Here is a 13,754-nt window from a genome sequence, read left to right on the forward strand (position 1 = left end):
ATCCAAAATAGGTGACCTACATGGTTCGTATAGATCCGATGAGAAGTTTGGAGCAATACTGGCTGTATCCAAGGGTCAGCCAATCATTCTCATAACAACAGAATGCATCACGCGACTGAAGAGAGAAGAGACAGGTGATGAAGTGTACTTCATGAGCTGTAATCGAAAAACAACTAGCATTTGGAAAGTTTGAGGTGAGGGAGAAAGTGTGGTGGAACAAGTATTGTTAGCATTGTTAACCTGTTGCGACGAGCAATCCTGTATCCGGGATCTTAAGTATAGCCTCAAGCTCATTAGCATAACGCAACGTTAACTATTCATGAAAATCGCAAATGAAATGAAATAAATATATTGGCTCTCAAGCTTAGCCTTTTGTTAACAACACTGTCATCTCAGATTTTCAAAATATGCTTTTCAACCATAGCAAAACAAGCATATGTGTAAGAGTATTGATAGCTAGCATAGCATTAAGCCTAACATTCAGCAGGCAACATTTTCACAAAAACAAGAAAATCATTCAAATAAAATCCTTTACCTTTGAAGAATTTCGGATGTTTTCAATGAGGAGACTCTCAGTTAGATAGAAAATGTTCAGTTTTTCCAAAAAGATTATTTGTGTAGGAGAAATCGCTCCATTTTGTTCATCACGTTTGGCTAAGAAAAAAAACCATATCCGGGAGTGTAATTATAGCCTCAAGCTCATTACCATAACGCAACGTTAACTATTCATGAAAATCGCAAATGAAATAAAATAAAGATATTGGCTCTCAAGCTTAGCCTTTTGTTAACAACACTGTCATCTCAGATTTTCAAAATATGCTTTTCAACCATAGCAAAACAAGCATTTGTGTAAGAGTATTGATAGCTAGCATAGCATTAAGCCTAGCATTCAGCAGGCAACATTTTCACAAAAATAAGAAAATCATTCAAATAAAATCATTTATCTTTGAAGAACTTCGGATGTTTTCAATGAGGAGACTCTCAGTTAGATAGCAAATGTTCAGTTTTTCCAAAAATATTATTTGTGTAGGAGAAATCGCTCCGTTTTGTTCATCACGTTTGGCTGAGAAAACCCCCCGAAAATTCAGTCATCAAAACTTTTTTCCAAATTAACTCCATAATATCGACAGAAACATGGCAAACGTTGTTTAGAATCAATCCTCAAGGTGTTTTTCACATATCTATTCGATGATAAGTCATTCGTGGCAGTTTGGTTTCTCCTCTAAACCACATGGGAAAATGCATGCAGCTGGAGATTACGCAATAATTTCGACGGGGGACAACAAGCGGACACCTGGTAAATGTAGTCTCTTATGGTCAATCTTCCAATGATATGCCTACAAATACGTCACAATGCTGCAGACACCTTGGGGGAACGACAGAAAGTGTAGGCCCATTCCTTGCGCATTCACAGCCATGTAAGGAGACATTGGAACAAAGCGCCTCCAAAATCTGGGGCATTTCCTGTTTGAAATTTCATCTTGGTTTCGCCTGTAGCATCAGTTCTGTGGCACTCACAGATATCTTTGCAGATTTGGAAACGTCAGAGTGTTTTCTTTCCAAAGCTGTCAATTATATGCATAGTCAAGCATCTTTTCGTAACAAAATATCTTGTTTAAAACGGGAATGTTTTTCATCCCAAAATTTTAATAGCGCCCCCTAATGCATAACTGGTTAAGTATTGTAATGAAACAGCAGGGAGTAGGTCTCGAACCCTCGACCTTCGAGCCCGAGGTCCGGCGCGCTATCGACTGTGCCGCAAAAGCATGCTCGAACGACAGAGTCGATTTCCGCGCTTATAAACCCAGGGTCGTTACAGTATCTTGCTAGCTGGATCGAATTCTCCGTTAGCTAGCCAGAGAAATGTTGAGCAACATTAGCCAACTTAACTGATCAAATAATTCAGTTTATGGTGTGAAAATTTGCTGGTTAATAAATTCAGATATCTAACGTTAGCTAGCTAAGGTTACAACATCAGATGAGCTAACGTTAGTAACCTAACCAATTCGCTATAGTATTAACTGGTTTCTGACTCCTTGCCATTCCTCAAGTTATAACGTGTTAGTTGCTTACTGGACCCTGGCAATCTGTGTGAAATATTAACTAGTTAACTAGCTAATGAACTAACTACTATCTGTGAACTACTACACAATGTGGTTAATTTTCAGAATGAGAGAATGAGGTGAAAATTAGACTTTGCTTATGGATTCAGTGGATTCAGGGATCAAGTGTAGCTGGAGCTGGGCCTGGCTTAAGCTGGATGCCACTATATAGGTGAAAGGAACCCCACACACTTTCCCTCTTTCTCACTTTTTCAATACCTGCCTGAAAGAGATCAATTATGCCAACAAAGGATATCATGCTCTGCTGGCACTATGTAGAACAGATGTCCACAGGCAGAAAGTGTACAAAGTAATCATGTGCCCGAAGATATTGCTTTTGTTGTATTGAACTTGATACTTGTGTGTGAGTGAGGGGGGATTATTTAATGTTTTACTCAGTGAACGTTATTTTTGCACACATGTAGCCTTGTGCACTTGATCGTTGTCTGCTATATTGGGACACTATAATAGAGCAAAAATAGAATGCCTGTTTTTTTCATTCTATTTCTACTTTAAGATGTTTTTTTCCCCAAGTGCAATATTTAGATGTGTGTGGTCACAAGTGTTCTATTATAAAGGCCGTCATGGCTAACTGCAATATTGGTGTATTGTTTTTTCTCAAGACTTGTGTGTCATTTGCAGTAAAGTCTAGGCAACAAATAACATTGGATTGTTTTCTTTAAAAAAATTTAGCTGTGAGTTAGTTTTACATTAACTACGTTTTATTTTAAACACAGAGACTGATCATGTAGATAATTTTCTTTGTTGTATAATTAGTTAAAACCTGCATTTCCCCCTAGCAGGGATGTTTTTTTTTGCATGTTTCAGTCACCTTTTTGGGGCCTCAACAGTTTGCATCCCTGCAACATAGTACAGCCAAAAGTCCCTGAAGAGCTTCTGAAGGAGTGGATTAGCCTCAATGATTGGCAGCAGCCGTCTGGTCAGCAGTAAAGGACGAGAAAAGGGAGATGGATAGAGATATATATTTTTTAAATTTCACACTTTATTCAGACAGCTGAAAGCAAAGGGGAGACAGGCTGGGAGCGTTACCGCTAGCCCACAGGCTTTGCACAGGTATAGATGGATGACAGAGATTGAATGTCACTGAGGAGAACTCAGTGGTCCACAGTGCCATTTTTCCAATGAAGGCCAGTGAATCTGTATTGCATTGGCATTGTAAAATCTAGAGTAACAATGTATGGGCATATGTCAAACTTTTTTTCTTAACAAAATAGCACATTTTTACTGTATTAGTGATTAAACATGTAAAACTGTGTAATCTCCAATAATTGCCGTCAACGTATCAATTAAAGTTACCAGTTAAATGGTCAAAATTCCAAATTTGTCAAAAAAATACAGATACGGTATTAAGTGATCAAGTGACTGGGGCAGAGTTAAAGATTTCAGACAGATCCAGCACTTTGTACACTTTGTTGTTTGATCTGAGCTATTTGTTCAGGGTAAGAGGACATCAAAGTTCAGTTTGGGCTTTCTGCTCTTTCTTCACAGTGTTGCAAACAGACCAAACAGACCAGTTCCCGCCATCACAGAGAAAGCACAGGTAAGCCATTTTAGAGTACTTGACTGACTGCCGTCAAATACGTGAATCCTAACAAGATAAAGACTATCACTGTCGCGTTCGTACATAACTCCTATTTATTAACTGAAAAGTTCCTCTGAAATTTAAGCAGAAATGTTTGCAAGTTTTGAACAACTGCAGAATACTTTTTTGGATGTTCTTTAGTGTGTATGCCTTCAACCAAAAGAAGGCTAAGCATGTTGCAATTGATATTGATCATGGTTCTTGATAAATACATTATGTCAGTGTTTCTCAAATGGTGGGTCGTGACTCATGCCTTTGCTGAAGACTTAGACTAGAAACACTGGTTTTAGGTTATTTTGAGTCACAATAGAAAAGTTTGATCAATCTCCTCGGGCTCTGTCTGTCGTGATGTTGACGGTGGTTTGTTCTAGATGAATAAATGCCTTCTATATCTGTCTGCTGTGTACGTGTCAAGATGTGGGTTGTCACGGTCATCGCTGTGTCCTGTGTCCTTGTCGGCCCCTCTCTCGCCGGGGTCAAGGACCTGGCCTCTCACTTCAGTTTCTATGACCAGAGTCCGACCCCAAACACTGAGCCGGACCCACGAGGCCTCGGCCGGGGTGGAGCTCTGGACATGGAGAACATTCCTCTGGAGTTCCACAAAGAGAACACGGTGACCAATGATCTGCCCCTGGAAGGCTTTGAGGACGAAGACTACATCGACTTTGACAAAATCCTGGCTGAGGGAGGGGACGACTACAGGTGGGTGATACACACTTACTAATCCTGTAACGATGTCAAGGGATTTAAGCACTGGGACGCTCCATAGACACAAAATCCATTGGTTGCAGTGTTTGGAGCATGGTGCATGCTTGTGAGTTTGATTGACTGTGTAAATCATTTTGGATGAAACACTTCTGCTAAATGACCATATTTTCATAATATTTATATTATTACAGTGAGGGGGATGAGATTGATGAGATCGCAACTCCCGCTCCGCATATCGACATCTTCGCTGAGCCCTCAGATCCAAAGACACGGCGCGCACGACTCCTGAGCCTATTTCACGACCGCTCACGCCTCCAACGAATCAACGTGGTCAACGCCCACTTTGGCTTCAACCTCTACCGCAGCCTTCGGAACAACGTCAACCAGACCCACAACATTCTGCTGGCGCCCGCCGGAATCTCCATCGCCATGGGCATGATGTCACTGGGAGCGGGGCCTGGAACACATTCTCAGCTCTACCGGGTGCTGGGATTCGCCAATTTCGTCAACGCCAGCAATCACTACGACAACGCCACGGTGCACAAGCTGTTCCGGAAGCTCACACACAGACTCTTCCGACGCAATTTCGGGTACACGCTGCGATCCGTTAATGACCTGTACGTGAAAAAGGAGGTGGCGGTGGAACCGAGTTTCCGGGCAGACACCAAGGCATACTACTTTGCAGAGCCCCAATCGGTGGATTTCAGGGACAAGGCGTTTCTGGTCAAGGCTAACCGGCGCATCTCGAAGCTGACCAAAGGACTGATCAGAGAACCACTAAAAAATGTGGACCCCAATATGGTGCTGATGCTACTCAACTACCTCTACTTTAAAGGTAAAGATAACATCAGAGCAATAAGACTCAACTATGCCATTTCTATGGACCAAGCACCAAGTATCTGTCTGTCTCTGATTATATTTTGTCAACATTAAGTCAAATCTTTTAAAGTGATACATTATGGTCTATTTTATATTTCCATTAGGCCTAGATTTTAACAACAAACTTAAAATCCTCTCTTTGTAAGAAAATTGTAGAAACATTTTATTGACACAAGCCAAACAATATCTCACCCACACAAACAACAAACCCCCACCCACACAAACAGGTACGTGGGAGCAGAAATTCCCAAAGGAGATGACTCACTACCGGAACTTCCGTGTGAATGAGAAGATAAACGTTCGAGTGCCAATGATGCAGAACAAAGGGAACTACCTGGCGGCTGCAGACCACGAACTGCAGTGTGACATCCTACAGGTGGGTGGTAGACATTTAGTTCAGGGAAGTGAGCTATATCAACAAACAAAAAAAGAAGAAGATTCAGTGCAGTGCAATTTAGGCCTACAGTACAGGGCTGGCACAATTACCGTATAAATGTGTAACCGACGGTTATGGATGAAGACCGTCTCAAAAAAGATTGTCATTTCATTATCGTCATGATTATTCTAGCTCCCCTATGTGGGGAACATCAGCATGCTCATCGCCCTGCCCAGGAAGTTCTCCGGCATGAGGAAGCTGGAGCAAGAGATCTCCCCCACAGTGGTCAACAAATGGCTCAGCAACATGACCAACAGGTGAGAACATATGACCACATCTGACCAATAGGTAAGAACCTGACTGACTGACAGGCATACACGATAAAAGAGAACAGCACACATGACCATACAAGACAACAGCAGACCTGGCCCAAGGTGAACAGACCTGGCCCAAGATGAACAGACCTGGCCCAAGGTGAGCAGGAATAAGCACCGTAACGGTATGAACAAAAGATGACCACTAGGTTAGAGTATAGGGCCAGAACGACCACATTATGGAAGCTATGGGATAAGAGACACAGTGCCTTCAGAAAGTATTCACACCCCTTCACTTTTTCTAGATTTTGTTGTGTTACAGCGTGAATTTAACATTTATTAAATCGAGATGTTTTCTGTCCTACACAAAATACCCCATAATGTCAAAGTAGAATTATGTTTTTTAGATTTTTTACAAATTTATAAAAAGTGAAAAGCTCAAATGTCAATAAGTATTCAACCCCTTTATGGCAAGCCTTAAATAACTTAATGACTGAAAATGTGCTTAACAAGTAACATAAAACGTTTTTTGGACTCTGTACACAATAGTGTTTAAAATAATGTTTGAATGACTACCACATCTCTGTACCCCACACATAAAATGATCTCTAAGGTCCCTCAGTCGAGCAGTGAATTTCAAACACAGATTAGTAGATTACATTTTTTTTTTTTTTTAAACAGACATTGAATATCCCTTTGAGAATGGTGAAGTTATAAATTACACTTTGGATCATGTATCAATACAACCAGTCACTAGAAATATATTGGCGTTCCTCCTAACTCAGTTGCCGGAGAGGAAGGTGACAGCTCAGGGATTTTCACCATGAGGCCAATGTTGACTTTAAAACAGTTACAGAGCTGTGGCTGTGATAGGAGAAAACCAAGGATGGCTCAACAACATTATAGTTACTCCACAATACTAACCTAGTTAACAGAGTGAAAAGAATAAAGCCTGTACAGAATACAAATCTGAATACAAAGTGCTATGGGCAAATCCACTTACTGAGTAGCACTCTCCATTTTTTCAAGCATAGACATAATGGAGCTAAGCACAGGCAAAATCCTAGAGGAAAACCTAGTTCTGCGTGAAGATTAAAACCTTTTTTTTTAATAAATAAAAAAAATGGGTAAATGTTGCACATTTCAGGTGTAGAAAGGTCGTAGAGACTTACCCAGAAAGACTCGCAGCTGTAATCACTGCCAAAAGTGCATCTACAAACTATTGACTCAGGGGTGTGAATACTTATGTAAATTCAATATTTCTGTATTTCATTTCCAATACATTTCTATAAAAAAAATATCCCTTTGTCAAAAATAAAAAATAAAATAAAATCCCACCATTATGGGGTATTGTGTGTAGATGGGTGAGATCATTATGGGGTATTGTGTGTAGATGGGTGAGATAATGTAGAGTAAGTCAAGGAATATTTAATAATTTCTGAAACCAGTCTATGGGTCTAAAGAGTATATTCTGTATTGGTCTCTACCCAAGGACGCGTGAGGTGGTCTTCCCTAGGTTTAAGCTGGAGCAGAGTTATGACCTGATAGACAACCTTAAGGAGATGGGCCTCATAGACCTCTTTGAGGAGAGGGGTGACTTCACTGGGATGACTTCAGAGAAGATCACTATTAACTGGGTAAACAAACCTCCAAGAGAGCAAACACCACAATCTTAACTTTCACTGCTCGATGCTAACACCAGCAATACGCTGTCAAAACCAAATAACTTTTTATCTAAAAATGTTAGATAAGATAACCATTGGGTCATAACTCGATTCTCTCTCTTCTCTCCCCACCAGTTGAAGCACCAGGGGACGATCACGGTGAACGAGGAGGGGACGGAGGCTGCGGCCCTGACCCAGGTGGGGTTCATGCCCCTCTCCTCACAGATACGATTCGTTATAGACCGGCCATTCCTCTTCCTCATCTACGAGCACCGCACAGACTGCCTCGTCTTCATGGGCCGCGTGGTCGACCCCTCACAGAGCTAAACGCTTCGTAACTCTGTAGTTCATTCTATCTAGAAAAATGTACCTACTAACATTAATACTTTTTTTAGGATTGTATTAACAGTGGACTAATTAACAAAATATTTGTTTTTATTTTTATGAACTATCTTTTTAAATGTTCTTTTCAGCTAGCATTCACCCAAAGTAGGAAGGCCTTTCAAAAATATTGGCCTGGTAACAAAATTCTGCTGATCCTACAATGGGACTACTAGCTGTCATGGCGAACTGTATGAACTTGAGTCTGAGAGAGGTTAGTCAGGAGTGTTGATATTTGCTGTCTGTTAATGTTCCATCTCTCTATACATCTACAGTGGAAGTTGTTCGACTAGAAACACTAAGCTTTGGCTATTCAATAAATGTTTTAGGGGAAAACAACATAGTCAATTTGACCACGACTTTCTTGTTTAGTTTTTAAAAAAATGTTTGATGTTTGGATTTTCTGAAAAGTGTTTAGCTACTGTGTATGTAAAGTTCTGTCTAGAATGTTAGATAAAAGAATAAACAAAAGCATTTGAGACTGTTGAAAATGCTTTTGTGTTGTATGACAAACATTTAAAGGCTTTACAAGTTAAAATACAGGTGCAACATTTTTTTTCTCTAGCACATTTTCAGCAATACAAAAAAATGACCTAATTCAAAATCCGGTCTGGCTCAGTCGGTAGCGCTTGCCAGGATTGTTGGTTCGATTCCAGTAGCCACCCATATGTCAAATGTATGACTAAGTCGCTTTGGATAAAATCATCGGCTAAAATGACATATATTATGTTAAAATAAAGAAAACGTACAAATACAGTAAGCTTTCCAATAAAGGGTGAAAACAAACGCTACAAGATAAAAACCCAGTTACATATTTAGCAAAGAGTAAATATTTGTCGGCTGAGTTAAACTCTAATTAGATGGAGCTCAGATCTTTTTGGGTTGGTATGTAATGGCACCATCAGATCCATCTCACACACACAAAATATTCTATATTATATATTCTTCAAAGTAGCCACCATTTGCCTTGATGACAGCATCAATGACAGCGTCAACCTCAACCAGCTTCACCTGGAATGCTTTTCCAATAGTCTTGAAGGAGTTCCCACATATGATGTGCACTTGTAGGCTGCTTTTCCTTCAGTCTGCCATCCAACTTATCCCAAACCATCAGGTAGCCACAGGTAGCCTAGTGGTTAGAGCGTTGTTCCAGTAAATGAAAGGTTGCAAGATTGAATCCCGAGCTGACAAGGTAAAAATCTGTCGTCTGCCCCTGAACAAGACAGTTAACCCACTGTTCCTAGACCGTCATTGTAAATAAGAATTTGTCCTTAACTGATTTGCCTAGTTAAGAAAGGTTAAACAAAAATTGGTTTGAGGATAGGTGATTGTGGAGACCAGGTCATCAGATTTTTTAAACCTTTGATTAACTAGGCAAGCCAGTTAAGAACAAATTCTTATTTACAATGACAGCCTACCCCGGCCAACCCCTAACCCGGACAACGCCGGGCCAATTGTGCGGCGCCCTGTGGGACACCCAATCAGGTTGTGATACAGCCTGGAATCGAACCAGGGTCTGTAGTGACGCCTCTAGCACTGACATGCTGTGCCTTAGACCGCTGCGCCACTCGGGAACCAAATATCTGAGGCTGCACTCCATCACTCTCTTTCTTGTTCAAATAGCCCTTACACAGCCTGGCACCTGTTGGGTCATTGTTGAAAAACAAATGATAGTCCCACTAAGTGCAAACCAGATGGGATGGTGTTTTGCTACAGAATGCTGTGGTAGCCATGCTGGTTAAGTGTGCCTTGAATTCTAAATAAATCACTGACATTGTCAATAGCAAAGCACCCCCACACCATCACACCTCCTCCTCCATGCTTCACGTTGGGAACCACACCTGCAGAGATCATCCATTCACATACTCTGCATCTCACACTGTGGTTGGAAACAAAAATCTCAAATTTGAACTCAACAAACCAAAGGGCAGATTTCCACCGGTCTAATGTCCATTGCTCGTGTGGTTTCTTTGCAGCAATTCGACCACGAAGGCCATATTCACGCAGTTTCCTCTAGACAATTGATGTTGAGAGGTCTCTGTGACTTGAAGTCGGTGAAGCATTTGTTTGGGCTGCAATTTCTGAGGCTGGTAACTCTAATGAACTTATTCTCTGGGTCTTCCTTTCCTGTGACGGTCCTCATGAGAGCCAGTATCATCATATTGCTTGATGGTTTTTGCGACTGTTCTTGAAGAAACTTTTTCAAAGTTATTAACATTTTCCGCATTGACTGACCATGATGTCTTAAAGTAATGATGGACTGTCGGTTCTCTTTGCTTATTTGAGCAGTTCTTGCCATAATATGGACTTGGTCTTTTACCAAATAGGGCTGTCTTCTGTATACCACCCCTACCTTGTCACAACACAACTGATTGACTCAAACACATTAAGAAGGAAAGAAATTCCACAAATTAACATTTAACAAGGCACACCTGTTAATTGAAATACATGCCAAGTGACTACTTAATGAAGTTGGTTGAGAGAATACCAAGAGTATGGAAAGCTGTCATCAAGGCAAAGGGCTACTTTGAAGAATCTCAAATAAAAACTAAAAACTTTAACACTTTTTTGGTTACTACATAATTCCATATGTGTGATTTCATAGTGTTGATGTCTTCACTATTATTCTACAATGTAGAAAATTGTAAAAATAAAGAAAAACCCTTGAATGAGTAGGTGTCCAACCTTTTGACTGGTACTCTATATATGCATATATTTTCATTACCATTCAAAAGTTTGGGGTCACTTAGAAATGTCCTTGTTTTTGAAAGAAAGGCAAACTTTTTGTCCATTAAAATAACATCAAATTGATCAGAAATACAGTGTAGACATTGTTAATGTTGACAATGACTATTGGAGCTGGAAACAAAGGGCTGATTGTTTATCGAATATCTACATAGGCACATTATCAGCAAGCTAATCCAAGTTTATCATTTTAAAAGGCTAAATGATCACTAGAAACCATTTTGCAATTATGTTGGCACAGCTAAAAAATGTTGTCCTGATTAAAGAAGCAATAAAACTGGCCTTCTTTAGACTAGTTGAGTATCTGGAGCATCAGCATTTGTGGGTTCGATGACAAGCTCAAAATGGCCCGAAACAAAGACCTTTCTTCTGAGACTCGTCAGTCTTTTCTTGTTCTGAGAAATGAAGGCTGTTCCATGGGAGAAATTGCCAAGAAACTGAAGATCTTGTACAACGCTGTGTACTACTCCCTTAACAGAACAGTGCAAACTGTCTCTAACCAGAATAGAAAGAGGAGTGGGAGGCCCCAGTGCACAACTGAGCAAGAGGACAAGTACATTAGACTGTCTAGTTTGAGAAACAGACACCTCACAAGTCCTCAACTGGTAGCTTTATTAAAAATAGTACCTGCAAAACACCAGTCTCAACGTCAATAGTGAAGAAGTGACTCCAGGATGCTGGTCTTCTAGGCAGAGTTCCTCTGTCCAGTATCTGTGTTCTTTTGCCCATCTTAATATTTAATTTTTATTGGCCAGTCTGAGAAATGGCTTTTTCTTTGCAACTCTGCCTAGAAGGCCAGCATCCCGGAGTCGCCTCTTCACTGTTGACATTGAGACAGGTGTTTTAAGGGGACTATTTAATGAAGCTGCCCGTATATACACTATACACAAAACATTAGGAACACCTGCTCTTTCCATGACATAGACTGACCAGGTGAATCCTATGATCCTTTATTGATTCAATCAGTGTAGATGAAGTGGAGGAGACCGGTTAAGGATCGGACCCTTTTCTTCAATTTTCGCTGAAAATGACATACCCAAATCTAACTGCCTGTAGCTCAGACCTGAAGCAAGGATATGCATATTCTTGATACCATTTGAAAGGAAACAATTTGAACTTTGTTGAAATGTGAAATTAATGTAGGAGAATATAATATCATTAGATCTGGTAAAAGATAACACAAAGAAAAAAACATATTTTTTTGTACTATCATCTTTGAAATGTAAGAGAAAAGAAATCCGTTTAAAAAACAAATTTCCTGCAATTCTACACATTTTGCAATTGGGCTGAAAGAAAATTAGCCGTTTTTAAATTCTACACATTTTACCATGTTCTCATGCAATTTGAGTGAGGAAACATTATAACAAAATCAATTGGGAGGCCCCATGCCATTACATTTTTTTAATGTTAGATTTTCTGACAGTCTATTTTCATTGGTGATTGTTAGTTTTCAACGATGATCTTATTGAAAAATACAGTATATAGCTCCTTTATCTTTTCTACATAGTTTATATCTGGTGTTAGTCATATACGTTTAGACTGACAATGATTTACCACTATGAAAATGTTTTTCTAATAAAACAACTAAAAAAATTATATTTCTAAGGAGTGGCAAAGAATTAGCAGTGTCGGCGGCCCGTTACTGCTAAATAAATATAGGGGAAACACTGCTGGGTTTATAGACTTTCATTCTTCTTCTTTTTGAAAGCGGCAACTTTAGGACAACACCTTTTGAATCTAGAATATTTGGTAAATATGCTAATGTTCATAACTTGAACTTGTCTTGAAGCTTTTAGAATCAGCTTAGTAGGAGGATAGTTTATTGGCTATCTGGTGTTCAACCTCGCATGGATAGTTTTCCTAGCCCCGCCCGGATGATTTCCTTCTTAATATGCTTGATTAAACTTTTAATTCAATATGGTTTGTTCTCTCTTATTGTTAGTCCCCTGACTACTTTACATTTTTAGTCTATTCAGACAACTTTTTGAGCAGGAACTCCGTTAGATGTATTCATAGTTGAATCGGAAGAAAGCCACGCATAAAACAATGAAAGTGTAGCCTATAGCCCAAAGTCATATTCATAGCCTATCGACTGGAAAGATATGGGAATATAAGTTTAAAAAATGTAAATAGATAGACACAATACAGTTAAGGAGTGTTCGTTATTTAAAAAAAATAGGTATGGTCTATAGGCTAATGCCCATGCATTCGACCGAGAGAGAGAAAACAAATATTTTCTGACTAGACATTTTGTGCTGCTTTGGTGGAATTCTCTGCTCTGTCTGGCCCACATACCTCTTTTGTGTTCTGTACATAACATATTTATTGAAATAGGCTAAGAAAATAGGACTATGGCTGTCAATCGTCGATAGACAATACCCCTAAGACACACTCGTTCCTTTACTTCAGATACTCGCACGATCGTGATGCCTGTCTGAGTGCGAATGAGTGATTTGAGCGCCAATGGACGTACTTACCACAGCAATGACTGGAATAAGAACCCCAAGGATGCCTGCACTGCTGGATGCCTGAAGGAGGAGGGGAAATCACTATAAGACACTTGTTATTACAGTATTACCTCATTTATTCAAGTCAACATTTATTTGCCAAAACTCTTCAGATGAAACATGTTTCTAAAGTGGTCTCCAATCACCTGTTATTGCCCTCAGTGTGAGTGTGAGTGTGAGTGTGCGTGTGTGTGTGTGTGTGTGTGTTTGTACCTTCAATTCAGGGCCCTTGTCCAAGTCCCTCTTGGTGGCTCTCTTGCCCTCCATCCCCAGCTGGACAAATAGCTCCAGCACATGGATCATCAGCTCATAAACCAGTAGGTCCACCTGCTGGAAATGGACTTAGATATTGGCCAGAGCATTGATCACAGCCAGGGAGCAGTGTCTGCAGTATACACAAGTACCACAACTTTGTCATTTCAACACTTCATGAAAGCCCATGAAGCCCTTTCGACACCCATGATGGTATTTGTAC

The 13,754-nt window shown here is 40.0% G+C and overlaps 1 protein-coding gene and 1 pseudogene across 1 annotated transcript; one reads left to right on the forward strand and one right to left on the reverse strand.

Annotated features, from left to right (window-relative positions):
- LOC115112504 (phosphatidylinositol 4-kinase alpha-like) overlaps nucleotides 1-13,754 on the reverse strand; it is a 47,249-nt pseudogene that overhangs the window by 17,313 nt on the left and 16,182 nt on the right.
- serpind1 (serpin peptidase inhibitor, clade D (heparin cofactor), member 1) lies at nucleotides 3,612-8,506 on the forward strand. Its single transcript, XM_029638535.2, has 7 exons — nucleotides 3,612-3,663; nucleotides 4,121-4,407; nucleotides 4,605-5,248; nucleotides 5,520-5,668; nucleotides 5,861-5,985; nucleotides 7,475-7,619; nucleotides 7,782-8,506. The coding sequence occupies exons 2-7, from the start codon at nucleotides 4,121-4,123 to the stop codon at nucleotides 7,971-7,973; spliced, it is 1,542 nt and encodes a 513-aa protein (XP_029494395.1). The 5' UTR covers nucleotides 3,612-3,663; the 3' UTR covers nucleotides 7,974-8,506.

Source organism: Oncorhynchus nerka, linkage group LG27 (genome assembly GCF_034236695.1).
Source record: "Oncorhynchus nerka isolate Pitt River linkage group LG27, Oner_Uvic_2.0, whole genome shotgun sequence".
Taxonomy (NCBI): domain Eukaryota; kingdom Metazoa; phylum Chordata; class Actinopteri; order Salmoniformes; family Salmonidae; genus Oncorhynchus; species Oncorhynchus nerka.